Source organism: Prionailurus viverrinus, chromosome C1 (assembly GCF_022837055.1).
Source record: "Prionailurus viverrinus isolate Anna chromosome C1, UM_Priviv_1.0, whole genome shotgun sequence".
NCBI lineage: Eukaryota > Metazoa > Chordata > Mammalia > Carnivora > Felidae > Prionailurus > Prionailurus viverrinus.
In genome coordinates, this window is record NC_062568.1 from 17332191 (window position 1) to 17353575 (window position 21385).

Here is a 21385-nt window from a genome sequence, read left to right on the forward strand (position 1 = left end):
ATTAACTTCTTAACAGGACTCACAGATCGTCCCTGACTTGGCCTGCCTTGCCCTGTTAACTTTGCCTCTCAACCTGAGTGTACCATGGATTTATCCTCTACACTTGCCGCCGTGCTTTACATTCATGTCTTTATTCATGGTGTTTCCTCAGGAGGCAACAGCCTGCTCTTATCTCCACATTCAGTCAGCTCTGGTTCATCTTTTAAGACTCAGCTACAGTATCCCTTCTCCAGAAAGCCATCTCTGAAATCCAGTTTGAAGTAATTAATCCCCTTTTTTACTTCATCACATCCTTTGCAAACCTCTATATATTGAAATTTCATTGACAGTTTTGTGTGTGTCTCCACTAGGCTATAATGTTTTTTGAGAAAAAGCCTATTTTGTCTTCATCTAGTGCCTTCAACATGAAGCCCAATGTCTTCCATTTGGTAAATGATTAAAAATGTTTCTTAAATTATCTTTGAGTGAAATTAATACATTTAATAGTTTTACGTAGAATATCCTTTCCTTTGGTTCAGAGTTTTATAGAACTGAGTAGACTATTGAAAAAAACCTTGGAAGGAAGAACTCTCAATTAAGACTCTCTCTTTGTCACTTGTAGGTTGAAACAGGTTTTAAGAGGTTTTTTTTTGTTTGTTTGTTTTATGTCCTAAAGGGTATATACCAAAGTTTCAGCTTAGCTTTTTTAAGATATTGGCTCAAAGTTTCTGGAAACCCATTGTACTGCCAGGATTATAGAATTGTTGCTACTATGTGTAATAACATCTACTATAAATCAATTTTAAACATTATAAATGTAAATACCTTTATGTAAATTGTTAATAGTTAATGCCCCTCACATTAAGTAATTATCAGCAATCTATAACTGCAAAGACTGGACCCATCATGTGACCATCTGCATTACTTTTGAAGACAGCCCAGACTTTATTAACATGAAAATATTAATAGGGGAGTATTAACATGTTCTCTTGGTCATGCCAGTAAATTTCCTCATAGTGTAAGAATCTTGAAAGTGGAGAAGAAGACAAAGAGTCTAATTTCTCTGGGAGAAAAAATAAGACAAAACAGGAAGTTAACATAAGAAACATAAAAACACAACACTTTAGCTATATCTTCTCTCTTCCAAATATCACATGGTAAATGGATCTGCTAGATGTGGTGAGAAGGCTATGCATCTTACAAGTCTTTTTAAAGATGTCTCTTTGATCGTTTACATTGGTTCATTTGTCTGAGATGGTGTAAAATGCTTATTTCTAAGTAAACGTGTTTGTTCTACTGAACTTCCATTTATTTGGTAGGTTTTGGTACCATAATGTTGAACTGCTGGATCTCTCTTTCTCTCTCTCTTTTAAGATTTTATTTAAAGTAATCTCTACACCCAACATGGGGCTCAAACTCATGACTCCAAGATCAAGAGTCCCACACTCAACCAACTGGGCCAGCCAGGTGCTCTGACCTATTGGGCCTTGTATTTAAGAAACCTATAGTGCATACATTCCCAGAGATGAGAAAAACAGCTTGCATTTAGAAAGTGGATTTATAGTGACACTCAAAATTTTTTTGTTTAGAGAGACAAAAAGAGACAAATGCAAAGGTTCAGGGGTAAAAATGATACTGTATCTTTAAGATTCCTAATATATTTTTTATTAATCCACTGATTCAGGAAATATTAGATGAGTATCTGCTATGCACCAGGCTAACTGGTAAGTGTCTTGGCAACGTAAAGTCTGATAAAAGGGACAACCAAAGAATAATTTTTTTATAGAGTGATGGATTTTCCAAAAAGAGAAGCCCCGGGTGTCTATGGGAGAACGTCTGGATGAACCAAATTCAATCAGGGTGTGAAGTTAGTGTTCCTTAAAAATGGTATTTAGGCTGAGAACTGAGGGGTGGAAAAGAGCTAGCTAAAGGAAGGACTGGAGAATGGTGTATTATTACAGGTTTTCCAGGTTAAGGTTATAGAGCATACGATTCCTGCTAGGATGAACTTTCCTCCTCAGGAAATGTGTTAATACGCCTGTTCTCCAGTGACACCCACCCCCATCCTGGATATCATAATGCTTTTTCCTTATCCATTTCAAATCTGACCTTTCTGAGCTCACCTGTCAGAGAGTCTTGCTTCTCTTTCTAGGCTAATATAAGACTACTGAAGAGTGAAGGCAGAAGGTGGTAAATGACAAATTCAGCTAGAAGTGATGAGATACTACAGTAAAAGACAAGTCCTCTCCTTCAAAAATAGAAACTTGGTGTCACTGCTGTAGCTCTTTAACATTTACCTCTGCTTAGAAGCAGTTCTCAATGCAGGGGGCCCATAAATTCCTAGATTAATGTATGTTAAGAAGATCCCTATAAGAAGAAAAAATGACAAGTTTATATAGATTTTCCATTTCTTCATCATATCTGATCTTTAGATGAGATTTTAGATTTTTAATATGAATAATTACACTTCTCCTAGGAAATAAATTTCTCCTAGGAGTGTAGTTTTACCAGTAAATTCAACATTTTTGTCATAAAGGGATGCCACAATATGGATGAATCCCACAAATAAAATGTTGAAGATGCTAGGTTCAAAAGATAGTTTTGATTCTATATACACAGTTGTAAAACAGGCAAAAGTTAATTTTGCTGTTTTGGAATACATTCATTCCTGGTGGTGTTATCCTTGATGGTGAGGAAGGGGTACAGACTAGAAAGGGTCACATGAGGGCCTCTGGGGTACTAGTGATACACCCTATACATCCCATATTATAAGTGTTTTTATAATATGTGTGCTTTTATTTATATATAAGTCAATACAAGTTTTTTTCACTTAAAATGAATAAAGGAAGAAAGCATTTGCTTTTGCAAACATGACTCTGGCAATATCTACAGAGCCATTAAGAAGTAGGCCTTTACAATGATCTGGTTTCTTTGATTCAGCTCAGTAGGCATACATCAGGTATCCCAAGAAAATTACTTTGGACCAGAATATTTAGTTCAACCTCAGGTCTGATTATGCTAAGTATGTAATTGCTCAAACTAACCAAACAGTTTTAAAAATATGTATCTCATTGTGTGCCAGAGCAATGGGTTAGACAACACAGTTCTAAGTTGTATTTCATTGCATGCATGGTGCATTTCCAATATGTCCTTTTATTTCTCCAGGAGACAGCTAAAGAAAACTGTATAGTGTTACACTTGGTCTACATACAGTGGATTTATATGCACTGAAATGTAGATTTTATGGTAAACAAAGAATATTTTCCTGAGTTGACATCATTTCAATACGCATGTAAGTTTGATGACTAGCCTTCCATTTTCTGTGAGAGCAAATCAATGGGCTGGAATATGTGATTACAGATGTATGTTCTGGTTTTACTTCAGCAAGTGCAAAGAAGGGAAGTGTATCATTGCATGCTACATTGGTGTTGTGAAATATCATAATTCTGTGTCTCTTTCCTATTTCTTAAGTTACTTTATGCTTTTCAGATGCATCATGTCACAGCTTTGCTGCTGTGACCCTGCCCTCCCTGCTTATTGGAGGGTAGCTGAAGGTTGTTAAAAAAAGACCCAGTCCTATAGTTTAATGAAGCTGTTATAGGATGCCGACTCTGGAGTCTTGGTAGCCAGTGGCCTGTCTGTTGATGAAAAGCACTCTGCTGCAAGAAAGAGGGTGGGGAATGGAACACTGGTTATCTCTGCTCTCATTCATGAGTGGTGCTGGGCCCCTCTTACTACTATTTATGTCCAAAAGATGCCTTATAAGGCTGTTCAATAACTCATGAGTTGGAAGGTACAAGTGGGTATCTAAAGCAAACTCAAGCAATTCAAGTTAACATTCCTGAGAGCAGAGTACTTGTCAAGCTGAGAAACAGGCAATTGAGTGGTGAGAAACTCCTAGAACATTTTGGGGTCCTCTGGAGGACTGAAGGTAGCAGAAGCCCCAGTTGCAGGATAGGACTGTGTCTCATGAAAACAAGTGAAGTGGCTTGAAACACATTCTTCTTCAGCTGCGTGCAAGTATCCACAGGCATATCTGGATGCCCAGGGAAATCCTTTTCTATTCATCTTATAGGAGTGGGGCCCTGCAGGGCCACATTAGATGGTAAACAGAGCAGGTAAATTAAAGAGAAGGCCTCTTAAGCAGAAATGATGATCTAGTTGCAAAAAAAGAAAAACCCAAATAAAAGCAAACAAAACCCCAACCGTATGCTCATGTTAATATTTTGCACATTTAATAAGAAATACTGTTTTCTTTCTTACACATAGATCTCATTGTCACTGCAATGATTTTTAGGCTCCACAACAGCTTATTTTCATTCTCCTTGGCAACTCTTCTTTGCTCATGTTCAGCTTCTCTCTGAAATCGATGGATCACATGAGCCACAAATGATTAGGGATGGAAAATTAAATCTATGAACAAGCAGAACTAATGAAATGCTTCACAGTAAGGCAAAGGTGGGATAAGAATTACTGTAGGCTAAACAAGCCTGCAATTATTAGGTGCGAAAGTGGGATAAGAATGTACTAGCTCTGTGGAGATGTAGCGCATATGTGATCTTAATGACACAGCCATCAGTCCACCATAATGCCTATAGCTGTTTACATTTCTATGGATATATAGATCCGTTACTATTTACACATAGATACAAGTATACACACATATGCACCTTAGACATTTTATAGCTGCAATTTACAAATTGTATGTCTTATATTTATTATATCCAATAACCTCAAGTCTTATCTGTAAGATGTTGCCTAACATCTTTTTATTATCTGTTTATAAAGTTGTAACACAGGAAACTTTTCTGACCATTGGTTTCAAGTCTACTCTTATAGATTACAGGGCACGTGTCTGTCCTCATATTGTCATTTCCAAATATTTGGAAAGGGACCTTGCTCAAAAATATGTCTCTTGCTTGTTTCCTGATGCTTTACCTAGGGCCACAGCCTTCCATTCCATACTAGAGCCTGGCACCAAGTAAGAAAAGTCAATAAATGAGGTTACAAATGCAAATACCATTGAAGGATGAAACTGCCCAAATTTCCACTTAGATGGAAGGACAACTTTTGATAAAACACAGTACAGTAGGCAAGCAAAATTGGGTAGAAAAGAGGGAGTTCCATGGGTCAGCAAATTGACTACAGAGAAGGAAGGCTAATGGCACCAAGACAAATAAGCCATTCCTTCACAATAGGGAGGTGGCCCATTGTGGCTTTCTTTATTTTCTCAAAGCCCTTGATTTGGTGCCAGGTACATATTTACTGATTTGGATGGATTTCATTATTAGCAAAGCAGGGCAGTCACATGGTTGGAGCTGTATCAGTAGAAACTTCACCCTATATGCTGCAAGAGAGTATTGGCTCTTTCCCTCATTCTTCTAGTCTATTCCTCTTTTAAAACTCATATTACAAGTTACGTCTCCCAGGAAGGCTTTCGACAGGCCCGTGATGATGCACTGCCTTTTGTAAATATTCCCAGTGTACCTATTCACACCTAGAGCACAACATTTTCCTCTCTGTTATTATGGAATTGTCTTGCTGTTTGCCTCATCAGACCATAAGCTCCTTGAATGCAGGGGGGAAAAAGCCTTATCTAGTTTTAAGCAGTGTCTAGTTTCCCAGTTGAAACATTGCTTATTGAATAGATGAACAAACTCTTTAATTAATATAACTGATTAAAGAAGTGAATGCAGTGATTGGGTTAGCCACAAGACAACATGGAGAAGTCCCAGGAAACTTGATAAACCTGCTTTATTAACATAATGTACTTTAAAAAGTCAAATGTATTCTGAATTTAAAAAGTGCTGTATAGTATTTTTGTCAGAGCTCCTGGTCCATAACATTTGCATGATGAACTTGCAGCGGAGTAACCTTAGAGTCTGGATGAACTTTCTTATGATAATTGAAAATGCCCTAGAGAATGGTGACTTCTGTAATGGCTCCTAAGTCACAAGAAAAGTAGGCAGTTGAGGGCAACTATCACCTAGGAGCTAAATAATCTGTGTGTGTGGATACCTTTCCCTTGAGATGGTAGCTCCTGGAAGCCAGAGACCAACCTTTCAACAAGATTAAAGAGATGCTATTAATTGCTATCGATCATGGGTCAACAAATTAAATTGCATCTGCAACTGCATCTCTGAAAGGTCTAAATGAGAAATGCAGTTAATGGGTCTGGCTGACCCAATGTTGTGATTAATTAAAAAGGGCATGGAACCAAAAAACAAACAAAGGCAAAGAAAAATGTAATGAGAGCAGGGTGAACATCTTTGGAAATCTCAAATCAAAAGGCTTTCCCAGGACCTAACTTGTCATTTAATTCTATACATTCTGGCAGGGGGGTAGGGTGGGTGGGTAAGGACAAACAAACAGAGAAGACCATAGTGGATAGCTAAAATAATCCCTTGTGAATTTCCCAAATGCTGATGAGCACCAATATGAAAATGCAACTGATATTTTTATATTCTGAAGGGGCATGTGTGGAGAGAGGTGTTAGAAATTTCTAAGCAACTTGTATCACAATACACAAACTGCTTAACTATGGTAAGATTAATATTTGCCACAAACTAGAGAGTAATTCTGTGACTCTTGCCATTCTAACCTTTCACTTCCATTTCAAGAATACTATAACAAAATGTATAACCAAGGGAGAATTTTGGCTCTTCCTATGGCAGTTATTCAATCCAAGGTGAAAACAGCACCGGCAAATAAGATGGAGTGGGCTCTCCTGGAGAAGCATACCTGAGGTTGATCCTAAATACCTAATAGTACCAATAACTTCTTATGCTGAAGTTCTAACATTGAGATTGTGTGCTGACACTCTCAAGGCAAGCGTGGGTTCCATATTTTTGGTAGTTGCTATTTGACATCAATATCCTTCTACTTGCCTGAACTAGAAACATGGACTATTTTAATTCTTGAATCCCTACGGGTCCCTCCATGAAGTCCTTTTGTCCTAGCTGATCTGCTCGACTTTCGCCACGACAGGATCAGGTCCTCATTATTCTTTCCTGGACTCTTGTAATTGCCTCTCATTAGTGCCCCTGCCCCTTTCTCTCCAGGCCCTAATCCATCCTTCACGCTGCTGTAAGAACTGTTACTCCAAGACACAAATGTGGCTATCTCATCTTCCTTTTTGATGTAAATAAATCCAAAGTATCAATAAAAACTACATCCAGTTTTCTTAACATGATCTTCTAGGGTCTAACCTTTGGGTTTCCTTCCTGGACACATCTCTCACTGTATCCATCTATCTCCAACCTCACAGTCACATTATACCTGACTGCTTGTCATTCCAAATAGACTATTCATTTTTTCTGTGCTACAATATCACCCCCTAAATGCCTGCTCAACTTGTGTTCAAATGACAAGATTAAAATCCAGGGTACTTTATTCATGAAATCTCTTTATTACCACAAGTCCCAATAATGATAAAACATAATAGGCTCGTGTTATGTATCAGACTCTATTCTAAGTGGTTTCCTGGGTAGTATTCTGTTCAAAACTTAAAACCTCCTGATTTAAAAGCTGGTTTTGAGTGAACTGGAAAAAATCATAAAACTTCTTTGAATCTCAGTGTTCTGGTCTGCAAAATGAGAATACCAGTTTATAATTTCATAGTGGTTATGAGGATGATTGAATTAATGAATGTAAATCATTATTTTATATAAAGTAGCCAATACAAGTGTCTGACACACAGAAGGGGCTCTAGAAATGGTAGCTAATCCTTCTATCTGAATCCTTCCCTAAACCTAACCCACCCCACATAACTACTCATTTGGAAAGTTTTAAAACCCAATTCTCAAAGTATAGCTTTTTAAAAGTGCTTCTACTCAAAGCCAGGTTGTAATGCAAGTATGGACGTTAATTAAGTTGGAGTTTGGGCTTAAAAAAACTATGAGTTCAAGATTTTCGAAAGTAAAAAAAAAAAATCCAATCATTACCACAACGGACAATATTTTAAATGTAAAACAAATTTTGAGTATTTAAAAGAAATTCCCTTAATTCAGCTCCTTTAACTCTGACTCTGTGAAAGGCATGATGGTACTAGCTATATCTGTTCATTAAAAGAACAATGTGCCTTTTGGATGTACATGTTTGGTCAGGAAGAATCAGGTATTCACACCAGACAGTACAGTTTGAGGTTCACTGATAAGACTGTCACTCCAGTTCATGGTAGAAATCCCTTACAAATGTGGTAAGAAAGTGTAGGTGAGGTTGCTGGCTCAGAGCATTTGTCTTTCAAAATCATGAAGGTACTTTTCTTTAAAAGAGTAATAGTCTCAACGTGGTAAGCCGTCAAATAACAACAAACCCAGGACTCCAACTGCAGTTCATAGCACTTTGAAGTGCCCTCCCATGAAACCTGAATCAGAAATGAACTGTAAACAACACTTTGCAAGGGACACAGGGAGCGGAGAATTGGACGCATGGGAAATTGAAAAGCCAGATAGTCTAATCTTGTTTTAAGAAAAGTTTGGTGGAGTCAGGGTGCATATACATATGTGTGGGGACTCCCTCCATGCTGACATTTCTTAGTGGCTGGCTTTTTTCTTCCTCCAACAGTGCAAAAGATGATGGCAATTTATAAAATATTGTTCAGTTTTACTCTTTGTTAGGCACCTTGATTGTTTCCAGGAGAAGAAAAATAATAGTTTGCTCTTACTCCCCCAAGAAAGCTCACATACATAGAAGAGGCAGTGCACTTGGGGTGCCATTTCTAGCCCTGAGGCTCTTTGTTGCCTCTTGGAGGTCAGTTGGTAGAAAGTCTCTTGCCCACCGCTAGCCCTGCTCAGCATCTAGGAGGGAGTTTAACATGGAGCTTTAAAAGAGTAATTTTCCCAGAAAAAAACCCTCTAATAACAACAAACTCACGTTTCTGTCAGAGTTCATAGCTATTAGTCGGCAGGGCTAAAAGCCCCATTTTGAACTCAGAAGGCATAACAAGTAAATGCAAGGTTATGGGCAATTTGGATCATGCAAATACCCCCTATCCCTCATATCTTAGAAAAACAAAGACATTTTTAAGATGGGTTTAGATGATACTTAGGAATTCTTAATTTTGTTAGGCTTTGGTCATATAACACGGTTTTGTAAGAAAGTATCCCTTTTTAAGGAGATGTTTACTACAAGATGTAGGGCTGGAATGATATGATGCTTGATATTTGCTTTAAAATATTCAAGGAAAGGAAAGAATAGATGAAGCATAACGCAAAGTCTTGATAAGCGTTGAGTTTGGGCAATGGGTAAATGGAAGTTCCTGACACTTTACTATTTTCTCGATTTTTGTGTATATTTGTGTATATTTATAATACGAAATTTCTGTGTTGCCACTTACTAACCTATGACCTTGGGCCAATCACTGAACGTCTTTGTGTTCCGGTTTCCTCATCAGCAAAGCAGAGGTAGTAACAATTCCTCCCTGGCAGACGTACTGTGTGGACGGACTGAACGGATGCTGCGGGTTCAGTGCACAGCCCAGGGCTGGCCAACAGAGCAGCACTCAATAATTATAGATTATCATTAGTATTATGTATGGATGCAGGGTCAGGAAAATATTTTTCCTATCACTTTACACTCACCCTGCTGGTTTATTTGAGCTTCTTGTTTGATCCCAAGTCAACCTTGCCTTATCTTAGGAAACATGACAATGTGGGCAAGCAAATGCTAAAGCTCACGCCTAATTTGAATTGAATGTGGGTCTAATGACACAAGTACTTGCAGATGATAGAAGTCACTGAGACTTAGTTATTAAGTGATGAGGGTAGAGGGGAAAGAGAATTTTGGAAGGAAAATATATCACAAACAATGTTTGCTGGTTAACACACTTTATATTTAACAAAATAATTTTTTAATAATATAGTCTTTTACACATCAAATATTGTTGCTAGAATCCCCTTTTTACAGTTTAGTGTTTAGTTGTTTTTTTTTTCTCACTAGTTTTCAGGCACACCATTTTTCAAAGATTTTAGAAACTGAATCGTTTTTAACAGGCATCAGCTGACAAACAGGATGTTGATCCCTTATTTAAACAAAGCTGTAGTTAAAGCCAAGAACCAAAGAAGGAGGAGGAATAGGAGACAGTGGGGACAGTGGGGCTGCAAACAAAGCCTTCAAAAGTAAATAAATAAATAAACAAACAAACAGATGAGACCAGAACTCTGTTGTTCAGAGTTTGGAAAGAATTTCTCAATGACCTGGATAGAAGGAAGTTGTAAAATGTTTATCGGTTTATGAGAAATTCTGTCACAGTATAGGTTCATCTCTCCCTACAGGGAGAAAAATGTCAGTGCTACAAAGTCTTAAAGGAAACAGCTTGTAGTGAAACTCAGAGGAAAAAGAAAATCCAACAACAACAGTAAAAGAAACCCCTCTCTCTGGCTGGTAACAGAGACCACAGAACAGCTTTCATTCTGCAAACTCTCTGAAAAGAGCTTCTTGATGGATATTACACTCCATTCTAGTAAGTTCTTGCTGCAACTATCACTGTGCCAAGACTTTGATGCAAATTGTCTGAACCCTGGCTCCCCAGTTACACTCTGTTTTCTAAAAAGGACATAGTAACTCCTTAATAATAGATAGGGTACTATGCTACATGGCTCTATTAATGATATTTTCTGGGTTTCAAACCTTATTCCTGTCATTTGTTATTATTATTTCCTTCCAAGAGTGTGGATTTTTGAAGCTGGTACCAGGCAACCTCCGGGCAAAGAAAGCTCAATAATACATCTCTGTCTAGACACAAGCTGAAGTGTGGAATGCCTTTACTTTGGAGTGCAGGAATAAATCATGCAGAATTGTTCATGAATGATTCATGACTGTCTATATGATGTATCCATGGTGGCAAAAAAAGGTACCAACCTTGCTGCAAATTGGTGTTCTAAGGGAACACGGCTTGATGTTCTTCCTCGGATGGGGCCGGCATGGCTGTTTGCATCGTACATGAGCACAGCGTACGTGAGAAATGTCAGGTCCAACTCATCAACGTTAATTTTGGAAATGACCATTCTTTCTTGATGACTGGAAATGCTTCCAGGGAGGAGAGGCTGACCATTTGAAATGAAAACCCAGTTGATGAGACTAAAGAAGTATGTCCTGAGGGTGGACCTATGGCAATAGAAGCCTCGCTCCATTTGGAGGAGACTGACCTCTATTCCTTGGGGCTGCTGGTTGTGCATGTATGTCCCAAAGGGCTTAGAGGCTCACCAAATCCACGGGCTCAGCCAGAGTCTGCTTGGTGTGCTGCCCTGGCAGAAACCACTCTGTACTGATGATTCTTAACCTCTGATTCTCAACCAGGTGAAATGTCCCTTCCCCACTCTTTGCAGACATTTGGCAATGCTGGAGACAATCTGTTGTTACGAGGGTGTTTGCTATTGGCATTTAGTAGATAGAGGCCAAAGATGTTGCTAAGCATCCATAAAATGCACAGGACAGCCCCCAACAACAACAAATTATCTGGCCCACGATATCAATAGAGTTAAAGTTGAGAAATCTTGTTTAGAATGTGGCACTCTGCGAGAACTGTGGCAAAGCCCAGGCTGGTGTGGAAGTGGAAAAAGAAAGAACATCGGTAGTGAAAACAACCTTAAAGTTTCCTCAAGGACCCTGCCAGATCCACGCCAAGTTTTTCAAGATAGGAGAGCAGAATAAGCAACTAATTATGCCATGTGGTTTCAGAATCCCCAAATTTATGCTTGACTCGAGGTGGCATCAGATACCCTGTGTATTTTATTTTTCTGTTACTATACGAGCAGCATTACCAGGGCAACCTTGAGACTCTTCAAAGGTTCACTTTAATTGTTCAGTATCTAATATATACATTTTAAAAAATGTTCAACAAATGGAATTGTATTGTGCAAGACTCACTCTACCCTAATCTTTAATTTAAATCAGCACTTGAGGTGGAAAGAGTGTCCTGAATCTGTGTTTTAGACATAGGGCTGAGTGGTCATTACTAAAACATGGCAAACACAGTCCCAAACCAAACAAAAACAAAAACGAAAACAAAAACAAAAAAAAACTTCCTGTGGGTACTACTGGCCTTCGGCCAAATCTGAACTCAAAAGCCAGGCATGTTCTGTCGGATTCAGATTCACAGTGGGGCTACTCACCCTGGTTCTGGTATTTATAGGACCACGTGACCGAGTGGGCTTAGAGTGTGTTAAGTTACAAACCGAACTGAGATTCAGCATCATGGGAATGTCTGGTGATTAATGCTGCAATTCTGAATTCCTGGCTCCCTTTGGATTCTTGAGCCAAGCTCATGGTGTTCTTCACATATTAGTTTTTGATTGGCAGTTTCAAGGTTTTGTGTCGGAAATGTGTGGTTTGTAAGAATTGTGATCCCCCACACATGGCACCAAGCACCAGTTCCCTGCCCCCCCCCCAGCAGTACATCTGTCTGTACCCACCTCTCTCTTCTGAGCCTATACTGCGTGTTTCACCCAAGGTGGGGTGGTGATTGGTTGGATGCTTTTGTGTCTTCCTGGTCAGGAAGCGTCCTCACCCCTGATATTCCTTTACTAAAGCTTATGTGACACAACTCAAAACTGTGTGGTTGAATATGGCCCCTTAGGCTCTAAATAGAAAAAGAAATACTACAAGAGAAAAATGCCATGTGGGATGTACAGAAGAATAAACATGAAGTAAATCGGCGGACAGTAAGCTGGCTGGCTAGAGGTGTCACCAGAACGGGAGCCTGTACGAGGCTGTTTCTTCCTTTTTGTTTCAGAAATCCAGTCATCAAGTCACCATCAAGCATGGATAATTACAAAAGCGGTTTCGATAGCTATATACTATATAGATCTTATGTAGCAAGAGAGAAAGAGAAATTTCCTCTTAGCAAAATATTCACTTTTGTCAACCCTAAAAGGTTTTGCTGGTGACCCTGTTGTAGCTGGCAGGAGTTTGTTTGTTTGTTTTGTTTTGTTTCAAACATGTGCAGTGTGGAAGCCATAGCATCCTCTCCTAAGAACTCCTCATCGGTTGGGAATTTGTTCTACACAGTCTGCTTGCCTTGGCATTCGCGTTTTGAACACTGAGCAGGCTTCCACCAGTCCCCGTTGTGACAGTGACAGATGTTACATTCATCCACTTTCACTTCAATGCCAGCCGGGATTATTGTAGTTCCTGCAAAGCAGTTTGGACCTGGAACACACATAGATGTTGATTAGTTGATTAAATTTGAGTGGCTCCCGTTTTCTCTTCCCTCCCCAACCCCCATCAAAAACGCCAACCCCCAAAACCATGAATGAGTAGGTCAGACTACTCTTCATAGTTCACTACTGAGGTACTTTCCAGCCATCTCCTTTAAATGCAGACTTTCAACCTCTACTCTCTTGTAAACAGCTCATATTCCCCATGTGTATTTAAAAAAAAAAAAGATACAGTGCTCAAAACAATCTTACCGTCTGTTACTGAGTACTGCAGTTTTCTAAAGTATGATTCTATGGATAAAACTCTAGTTGCTTTCTGCTCTGGGGTGTAAATGCTGCAGAAGCATCCCCTGAAACTCTAGAGGGTGTCTAGAGTGGTCTGCTTCAGATGATGGTACCCTGTGGCCTGCCCTCTCACTTCCATGGTGGGTGGGCCACAATGAACTTGTTCATTGCCTGGCTTTAGTACCTTCCCAAAGTCCAGTTCCTGGAATCTCCAGCTTGTTTCTTGATAACAATAAATAATTCATGACCAGATGATTTATTCATGCCCAAACAAGCTTTGTTGGAGGTTCATTTGATTTTTATAAATGGAGCTCCTTTAATCTGCTGGCTATCTTTTTTTTTTTTTTAAGAATGACCCAAATGGTTGGCTTTTGAAAGTCAGCAGGAATTTTATTTTACTTTCCAGATTCAGAAAAGCTTTACTTAAAATGTCACCTGCTTAGTAGAGATGGATGTTTTTAAAATTAACCAATCTTAATTTTTTACTTATCTTTCTCTCCTTTCTCTTAGTTTCCCTTTCTTCCCAAGGTACAAATGCCAGTATTCAGTACTGGTGATAGTATTTTTCAAAATCAAATGGAATAAAAATTGCTTCCCAAGATGCAATGGATTGTAGTGGGGTGGTGCAAGTTGCTGTTTCTTTGAAACAATTTGGTGTAAGTTTCCAAAGTACAAATTTGGATAAAGAGAGGGAGTTGTGTCTACTCATGATTTATCGACCCAGCATTACTGGCCACTTTCCATAACCATTGCAAAGTAACACACATCAGTATCAGTGTTCTACTTTCACTTTCTTACTGCTTGATAAGAATTTACGAGATTATCTTTACCACCAAATAAATGAAATCAGGGGTGTTTTGTAGTTCCACTTCATAATTGAAATCTTTTATAAAAATGGTAGCTATGAAGTTGCAATGTATATTTCTCAACACAAATCTATTTAATACACTATGACTTTAATCATCCATTGTTTTAGAGCTCCCAGACTTCAGCTGTGCATACATAAGCCAGTGACCTTCGTGTACCTATGCCTTTCCTTCACTCTTGGACAAACACCTGGGGCAAGTGCCTGTGCATGGTTCTTACAGAGAACCAACCAGCAAGAGTAAGAGGGATATGATGGGTCATCAGTGACAGTTAAACAGTTAGCAAACCATCACCCACGACGGTACTTCTTGTTATGATGCTGTGGTTATAAGCTGCTGGCCATCCTAACCGCTGATGATTTAAGGATCACTGTTTTAGGATTTAACTCATTGTTTGATAGACTGAACTGTCTTTGGGGCTACACCCCCCCCTGGGAAAATTCCACATGAAATCATTCATTTATTTTGGATCCAAAATAGAGGGAATCTGCAGAGAATTTGGCCTGGAGCCTTTTTCAGAATGTAGCTGGTTGTCTCATGGCTGTTGTTGACAGACCTCTCTCAGCCTGGCTAGTTCTACGCCAGCCAGGATCTGGACAGAGCTGAACTAGCTTCAGTAATCAAACATGATGACCGCTACCACCTGTTTTCCTGAAGCCACCCCCCCCCCCCCCCCCCAGGGAAGCAGTGGTTTCACTCTCTACCTTCCCACTGCTAATCAACTCTTCTCACCCAATTGTATGCTTGTAACTTTTCCAGATGGGGAAGGAAAAATAGTTTTTTTTTTCCTAAATAGTGGTTCTAAAACAAAGAAGTCTTGGAAACAAGTAGAATATGATCTAGTAAAGAGGTTTTTTTCAGTTTCTTGAAGGGATTTGGAAACTTCTCAGTAGATTCTTAAGAGTGCATGTGTGTATTTGTGTGTAAGCATAGGCATTCTGGTGGCTCACAGGGGGCAGATTCATCTCAATGGCATAATAAGAGAAAAAAGGAGGGAGGGATTTTTGTAAAAAAAGATTTCTGACAAGTCACTGTGCATGTCTTGAAGAGATATTTTACTAGAGGTCTGGTTTTCCTATCTGCTCCTTTCTGCATGTGTTGGTGTCATACTATGATTAGTGTGTATTTGATCAGCCTCTCTATATCATTTCTTAAGAGCCCCTTAGAATGTGCTGCTTTCTCAGCACAGAAAATATTAATTTATCCTGATGGACAGAATGCAAAGAAAGATCCTTTGCACTTTGCCAGGACTGAACAAAGTCACTGCCTATAAATAACCACCATGATGGTCGACTTGGCGGCCAGAGGTATTTTACAGAATCAAAAATTCCCGTTTGATCTCATTAACAATGATTTTATTAGCATGCTTCTGAGAACTTCCAGCGTAACTAAAGCCTCAAGTGTGTGGTTAATAGTATTACCTGCTTAAAAGTAATTCAGATAATTGTGAAGCACAATGGCTGGCACTATTTAGAAACTGTTCTGGTTTTGTCCCTTTCTCCTTAATAGTGGTGACAGCAAATGTAACTGGTTTCAAGCATATGAGTGTCCTATATGGGTTCCTTACATAGGAAATCTATCTTTGTATTTATTCTCTTTATTAGGGAGGATGCTTTCTTTTTGCTTTGGTTTATGTGGAAAAATAAGTTTCTTAAGAGAGTAAACCCAATGGCAAAAGCAACGTATTTAGTGTAGAAGACTTGGAGAGATTCCAGGGGAGAGCAGAGAAAATGATTAAACCGAAGCCTGGCAAGTAGGACCTGTGAGAAAAGGTTAAAGATATTGGAATTATTTAATCTCGAAAGAGAAGACAGAGGAATAACTCAATAACTCTCTGGGAATTAAGGCTTATTATGTGAAGAGTGGCAACAAACTGTTCTTTCTTTCTTCAGACACCTACAATAAGAGGAGATGGAGATGAATTGATTCTCAAGGAATTGGAAACACACACACACACACGCGCGCGCACACACACACACACACACACACAGTAATTGCTCAGAGAACTGAGAACCGAGTTGCCAACTGTGTGGTGAGATCCTTAAGAACACAGGAGGTATCATGTGTCAGCTGAAATTGTCAGCTCCTTAAAAATAGGAACTGAAGGGCCACCTGGGTGGTTCAGTCAGTTAAGTGTCCGATTTCAGCTCAGGTCATGATCTCACAGTTTGTGAGTTCGAGCCCCACAGCAGGCTCTGCACTATAAATGCGGAGCCTGCTTGGGATTCTCTCTCTCTCTCCCCCTCTCTGTGCCCTTCCCCCACTCGTACTTTCTCTCTCTCAAAATAAACGCAATAAACTTAAAAAAAAAAAAAAGGAACTGAATGAATACCTGTCATTTCCTTTGGTCAGGCTTAATGCTGTGTTTGCCACATATTCCAAACTCAGTATATCTTTATTTCACTAAAAAGTATGAACTGTCTAGTTCTATGATAGGAGCAAAATTATTTTTTGAACTAATATGTCAGACCTTACATATACATCAGGCTTTGCCCTAGTAATATTGGTATAGAAATCTCTGTCAATGAATGGCAAGACATAGGGATAATTTCTTGAGCACTTACTTCATGCCAGGAATTTGTGCCATTTAATCATTCCAATAAGCCATGTTAAGGTGCACATTCTCACCTTCAGCCATATAAACCATGTAAGGTACATTATCTCTGAGCCTCAGAGATAGAAAATAACTCAGCTGAGTTCATGTACCTAGGAAGTGGCATCAAATGTCTAGGAGCACACTGCTGGCTTTCATTAACCCAGATCCTAAGCTTCTGATCAGAATCTCGAAGTCTAGTTGGTTTTAGTATTGAGGACGCATGGTCTGAGTTAAGAAGCTTGATGGTTAAAAATAAGTGAGACCGTCTTTCTATAGATAGTCATCAGATTTATTGGTTATGTATTGTATAATCTAATACTCTCCAGAAAACACAATTTATCCAACAACTACAAGAAATTTCCCATGGAGAAGATGCTTGAGTAGCGAAGCTTTGGTTTTCCTTTGGGTGGCATGAAATTCCTGCTGGTACCAGAAATAGACCAGATAAGAAGCAGAATGAAAGTGGACTATGACTTAGCAGTCCTGGTTCAAGTTGTGGTTCTATGTTTGATTATCTATGTGACCTTAGGCAAGCACTGTGTAACCCAAAAACTAATGGGGACCCATATGGTCTAGTCTCAGAAAGGATTCATATTTTTGGAGATGCATTAAAATTGGAAATGAAATTCAAATATTTACTAGGAGCTGGAACAGGGAAGGAAGAAGGGAAAGCAGGCTAGGGATACATCTACATGAAAAAGATCTTTCATGAAGCAGAGTTTTCCTATTATTCTGTACTTCATTAAGTACTTAATTTACACAGTTATACAGTAAAACCTTTTTGGCAAACATTTTCTTTTCCACAATAGAAATTATTCAAAAGAAATCTTATAAGGGAGGCCATGCTCTGGTGCTTTGGTAAGGTGGTCATGAGGTGCCTGCTTCTCAGTCTTTCCTGCAGGATAATTTTTCCCCATCTTCCTACTTCAACCTTGCAGATATAGCTTATGAAGCATCTGCATAGAGTATCTAGTGATCAGACTTCTGATCACTGGCATTTGGAGTGATTTCATCCTGCTTCAATAATCTAAGAAGCCAGGAGAAAATAGATGCCGCTGTATTTGTGGTTGTAAGAACTGAGCAGATTTGCTCAGGCACTGAAGTTCTCCTTGCTAAGTCCTGAGATTTCCTGCATAAAAGAGCGCATAGAAACTACATATAAAAGGAAGTCTATTGCTACTCTGATCACACCTCCTGCAGATGCTCACTTGCTTATAGTGTTAAATGTCACATTGATTACATGGAGGAACAAATACATAACCTGAAATAAGGTTCTGAAGAAGAGGATAACAGAGCTGTAGAAGGTTGTAACAGAGAACTTGGCCTATGGGTCCATGGAAAGATTTGGTTTGGGTGGGGACAGAGGGAGAGTATGACTCAATGAACAGGTAGAAAAAGCTGTGGGGTTAGAGTGATGTGTGTAGCAAGATGTGGCCAGGAAGACAGTTGTCTGCAGGAGCTGGTGGTTCATACTGGCTTGCAAGAGCCAATTGTTAAGTATTCAGGAATTTTATAATCTCACGGACGTTATTTTGGCAATAGGAAGCGATTGAAGTATTTTAAGTAGAGGTGTGTGTATGTGTGTGCATGTGCATGTATATGTGTTTAATCATGAAGTAAATGGCAATGAGCAAGAATGAAATATGGCCTTTTGTAGCAATGTGGATGGAACTGGAGAGTGTTAGGCTAAGTGAAATAAGTCATACAGAGAAAGACAGATACCGTACGTTTTCACTCTTATGTGGATCCTGAAAACTTAACAGAAGACCATGGGGGAGGGGAAGGGGGAAAAAGTTACAGAGAGGGAGGGAGGCAAACCATAAGAGACTCTTAAAAACTGAGAATAAACTGAGGGTTGTTAGCGGTGGGAGGGAGGGGAAAGTGGGTGATGGGCATTGAGGAGGGCACCTGTTGGGGATGAGCACTGGGTGTTGTATGGAAACCAATTTGACAATAAATTTCACATTAAAAAAATAAAATAAAAATAAATAAATGAACTGATCACAAAAAAAATCATGAAGTAAAGACATTGATTTAATAAATGGCACCAGTGTCATTGTATGATTGGTCCATAGGGCACCCATTGTTGGAGTAGACATGATACATCTTGATGGAGGCACCGGACAAAGAGATAGCAAAGAGTAGAACACTCGCAGGCCCTGGCACTGAGTAACAGTAAAAACACATTCTTTTCTCCTTTGCTTTGAGGCATTAAAAGTCTCTGTTAAGATGCTGGAGTTATATTAAGTCAGTGTCAGTAATTAACACATTGGCTTAAGTGAATTGATCATATTATCCCTATACAAAGTAAGGTCTTAAGAGAAAATGTTCCAGGAAATGTGCAGTTTGATCTGGGGGGTGGGGGGGGGGAAGGAGGGCTGAAAAGGAGGGGTAATTTCTAGTGGGACAGCTTAGTTGGAGTCCCTTTGGGGACCAGGATTACATGCAATCTGATGGAGACAGTGGACTGTTTGGGGAAGAGGAGGATCCTATCCGTCAAGCAACAAAATCATTTCTAGATAATTTAAACTTAAAATGCACTAATTAGAGGAAGCTGTATATAGAGAATATCCAGAATACCAAAAAGAATGAAGCTTGGAGGTAATACAATCAGGAACAAGGGCCAAACTCATGCTACAGATTTAAACCAGTAAAAATACACCTTGGGTGCAGATATAGCAGCTCGCTCCATCAGTATCTCCAACCCAGGACGCTGGATGCTGCTAGAAGCATCATCACAGCTGCCTCTCTTACCAGTCTTGCCAGAAAAGAGGCTGTGGTCCCACACTTCTTGAAATTACTAGCTTCCAGTTTGAGGTCTGCGGCAGGTAATCCTGGAGACAGAGCTTAGTCAACCGCCTGTACCCTAGCTGCAAGGGAGGCTGGAACACGACTACCTGGCAGTTGTAGCTTTTCTAGGGAGAAATGGGCTTTCTTTATGTATAGAGGATTCCCTAGTCATAGGAAGGAGGCAGTCGTTCATTTCTGATGTTAAGATGGATGAGGAGAGACAGGTCAATGAGGGCAAATTTCACCTGTTTCAAGTTAGTTTGTTTGTTTCCAGGCTGATGGCCAATATGCTTGTCTTGCATCAGAACACAAAATAAACATTCAGAACGAGATTGCTCTAAACATGAGTGACATAGTTGTTAATAAGACAAAGTTTCTGCCTTCAGGTTGTTGATATTCGAGTAGGCTGAATCAGATAAAAGGCACAGAAACAAACATGGCCATTTCCAGTCATTCCCTGAAGAAAGTAAACGAGACCAGTTGAGGGCCAGACCAAGAGTGGGAAAATTCTTTATGGTTTACAGAACATGTTTATTTATGTTTTCTTATTTCATATTCACCCTAAGGGTGTAAGGTGGTTATCATTGCACAGGTGAGGGAAGTAAAGCTCAGAGAGATTAAGGGACTTGATAAAAGGCAGAGAACACATGGCAGGAGAGCTTACATTTCAGCTCTCCTATTCTGACCCCTGGTTGACTGCTTTCCTTGAGGAGAGTCTTTGTTTATGTTTACTGTTATTTCCTCCAGTGGCAGTCATAATCGGCTCTCCTGTCCGTGACTTCCAGCAGTTAGCACTTTTCGACTACTTCTTAAGTAGCAAGAATTTTCATGAATGACCTTATTTCTTCCTCACATGCACTATCATTTTTTTTTTTATAAGAGAGACAAGGAGGCATAGAAAGTTTACAGGTGACTTCGAGAAAGGCACACAGCTGGTAAGGGATGGAGCTGGGATACACAGCCAGATTGCCCTGTTCCATCCCAGAAGTGAATCTTTTCTGTGAGCTGCTTTTCACTTCAAGTTCTAATAGAATCTGGGATATGGTAGGATGTATTAGAGGGGAAAGGCTAGAGAATTTAAATTCCTGTTTCTTGAGAAAGAGAAGTGTGTGTGTGTGTGTGTGTGTGTGTGTGTGTGTGTGTGTGTGTGTAGGTAAAGGGGTGAATAGGCAAAAGGGCGAATGTAAAGGGGAAAACCTGGCTATGAAATCCCCACATGGAGCAGAGAAGTAGGCCCCTCCAGAAGCTTTATTCAACCTCTTTTTCGTAATTGCAAAGCAGGAGTCACTCCCAAGAAGCAGATCTGGCTGAGAAGGCAGCACGATTCTTGTGATCATCTCAGAGGGCAGCCAGCCTGGCACTGAGATGTCTCAGTAGGTGATGCCTTGTTCTTGTTGCTTGTCGACCCAGATCCTCTTTACAGCCAACCTTCCTCCTTCCCAGTGACTACAAAAACCAAGCTGCTCATGACTACTTTATAGATGCTTCCAGATTATAAATTGGTATGGTGTCCCTGAAAATCCTTTTTCTGACAACAACTTCATATTGCTTAATAGTCCCCTTTTGAGTATTGCAATTTCTGGCCTTGATTTGAAAATTTATTATTGACGCTTGGTGTCTTTTAGAAATTGGTTGTAAATGATCTTCCTGCTGCATAAATGAGGCAGATTCCTATTGTGCAAGGCCATAAACATCCTATATTTATTTGGCAG

General features: G+C 39.5%; 1 protein-coding gene across 1 annotated transcript in view; it reads right to left on the reverse strand.

Annotated features, from left to right (window-relative positions):
- Positions 1-12979: 12979 nt before the first annotated feature.
- Positions 12980-21385, reverse strand: part of VWC2L (von Willebrand factor C domain containing 2 like) — a 156992-nt gene continuing 148586 nt past the window's right edge. Inside the window, exon 3 of the mRNA XM_047873379.1 lies at positions 12980-13128. Coding sequence (XP_047729335.1) covers positions 12980-13128 — 149 coding nt within the window. The remainder of the gene's footprint in view (positions 13129-21385) is intronic.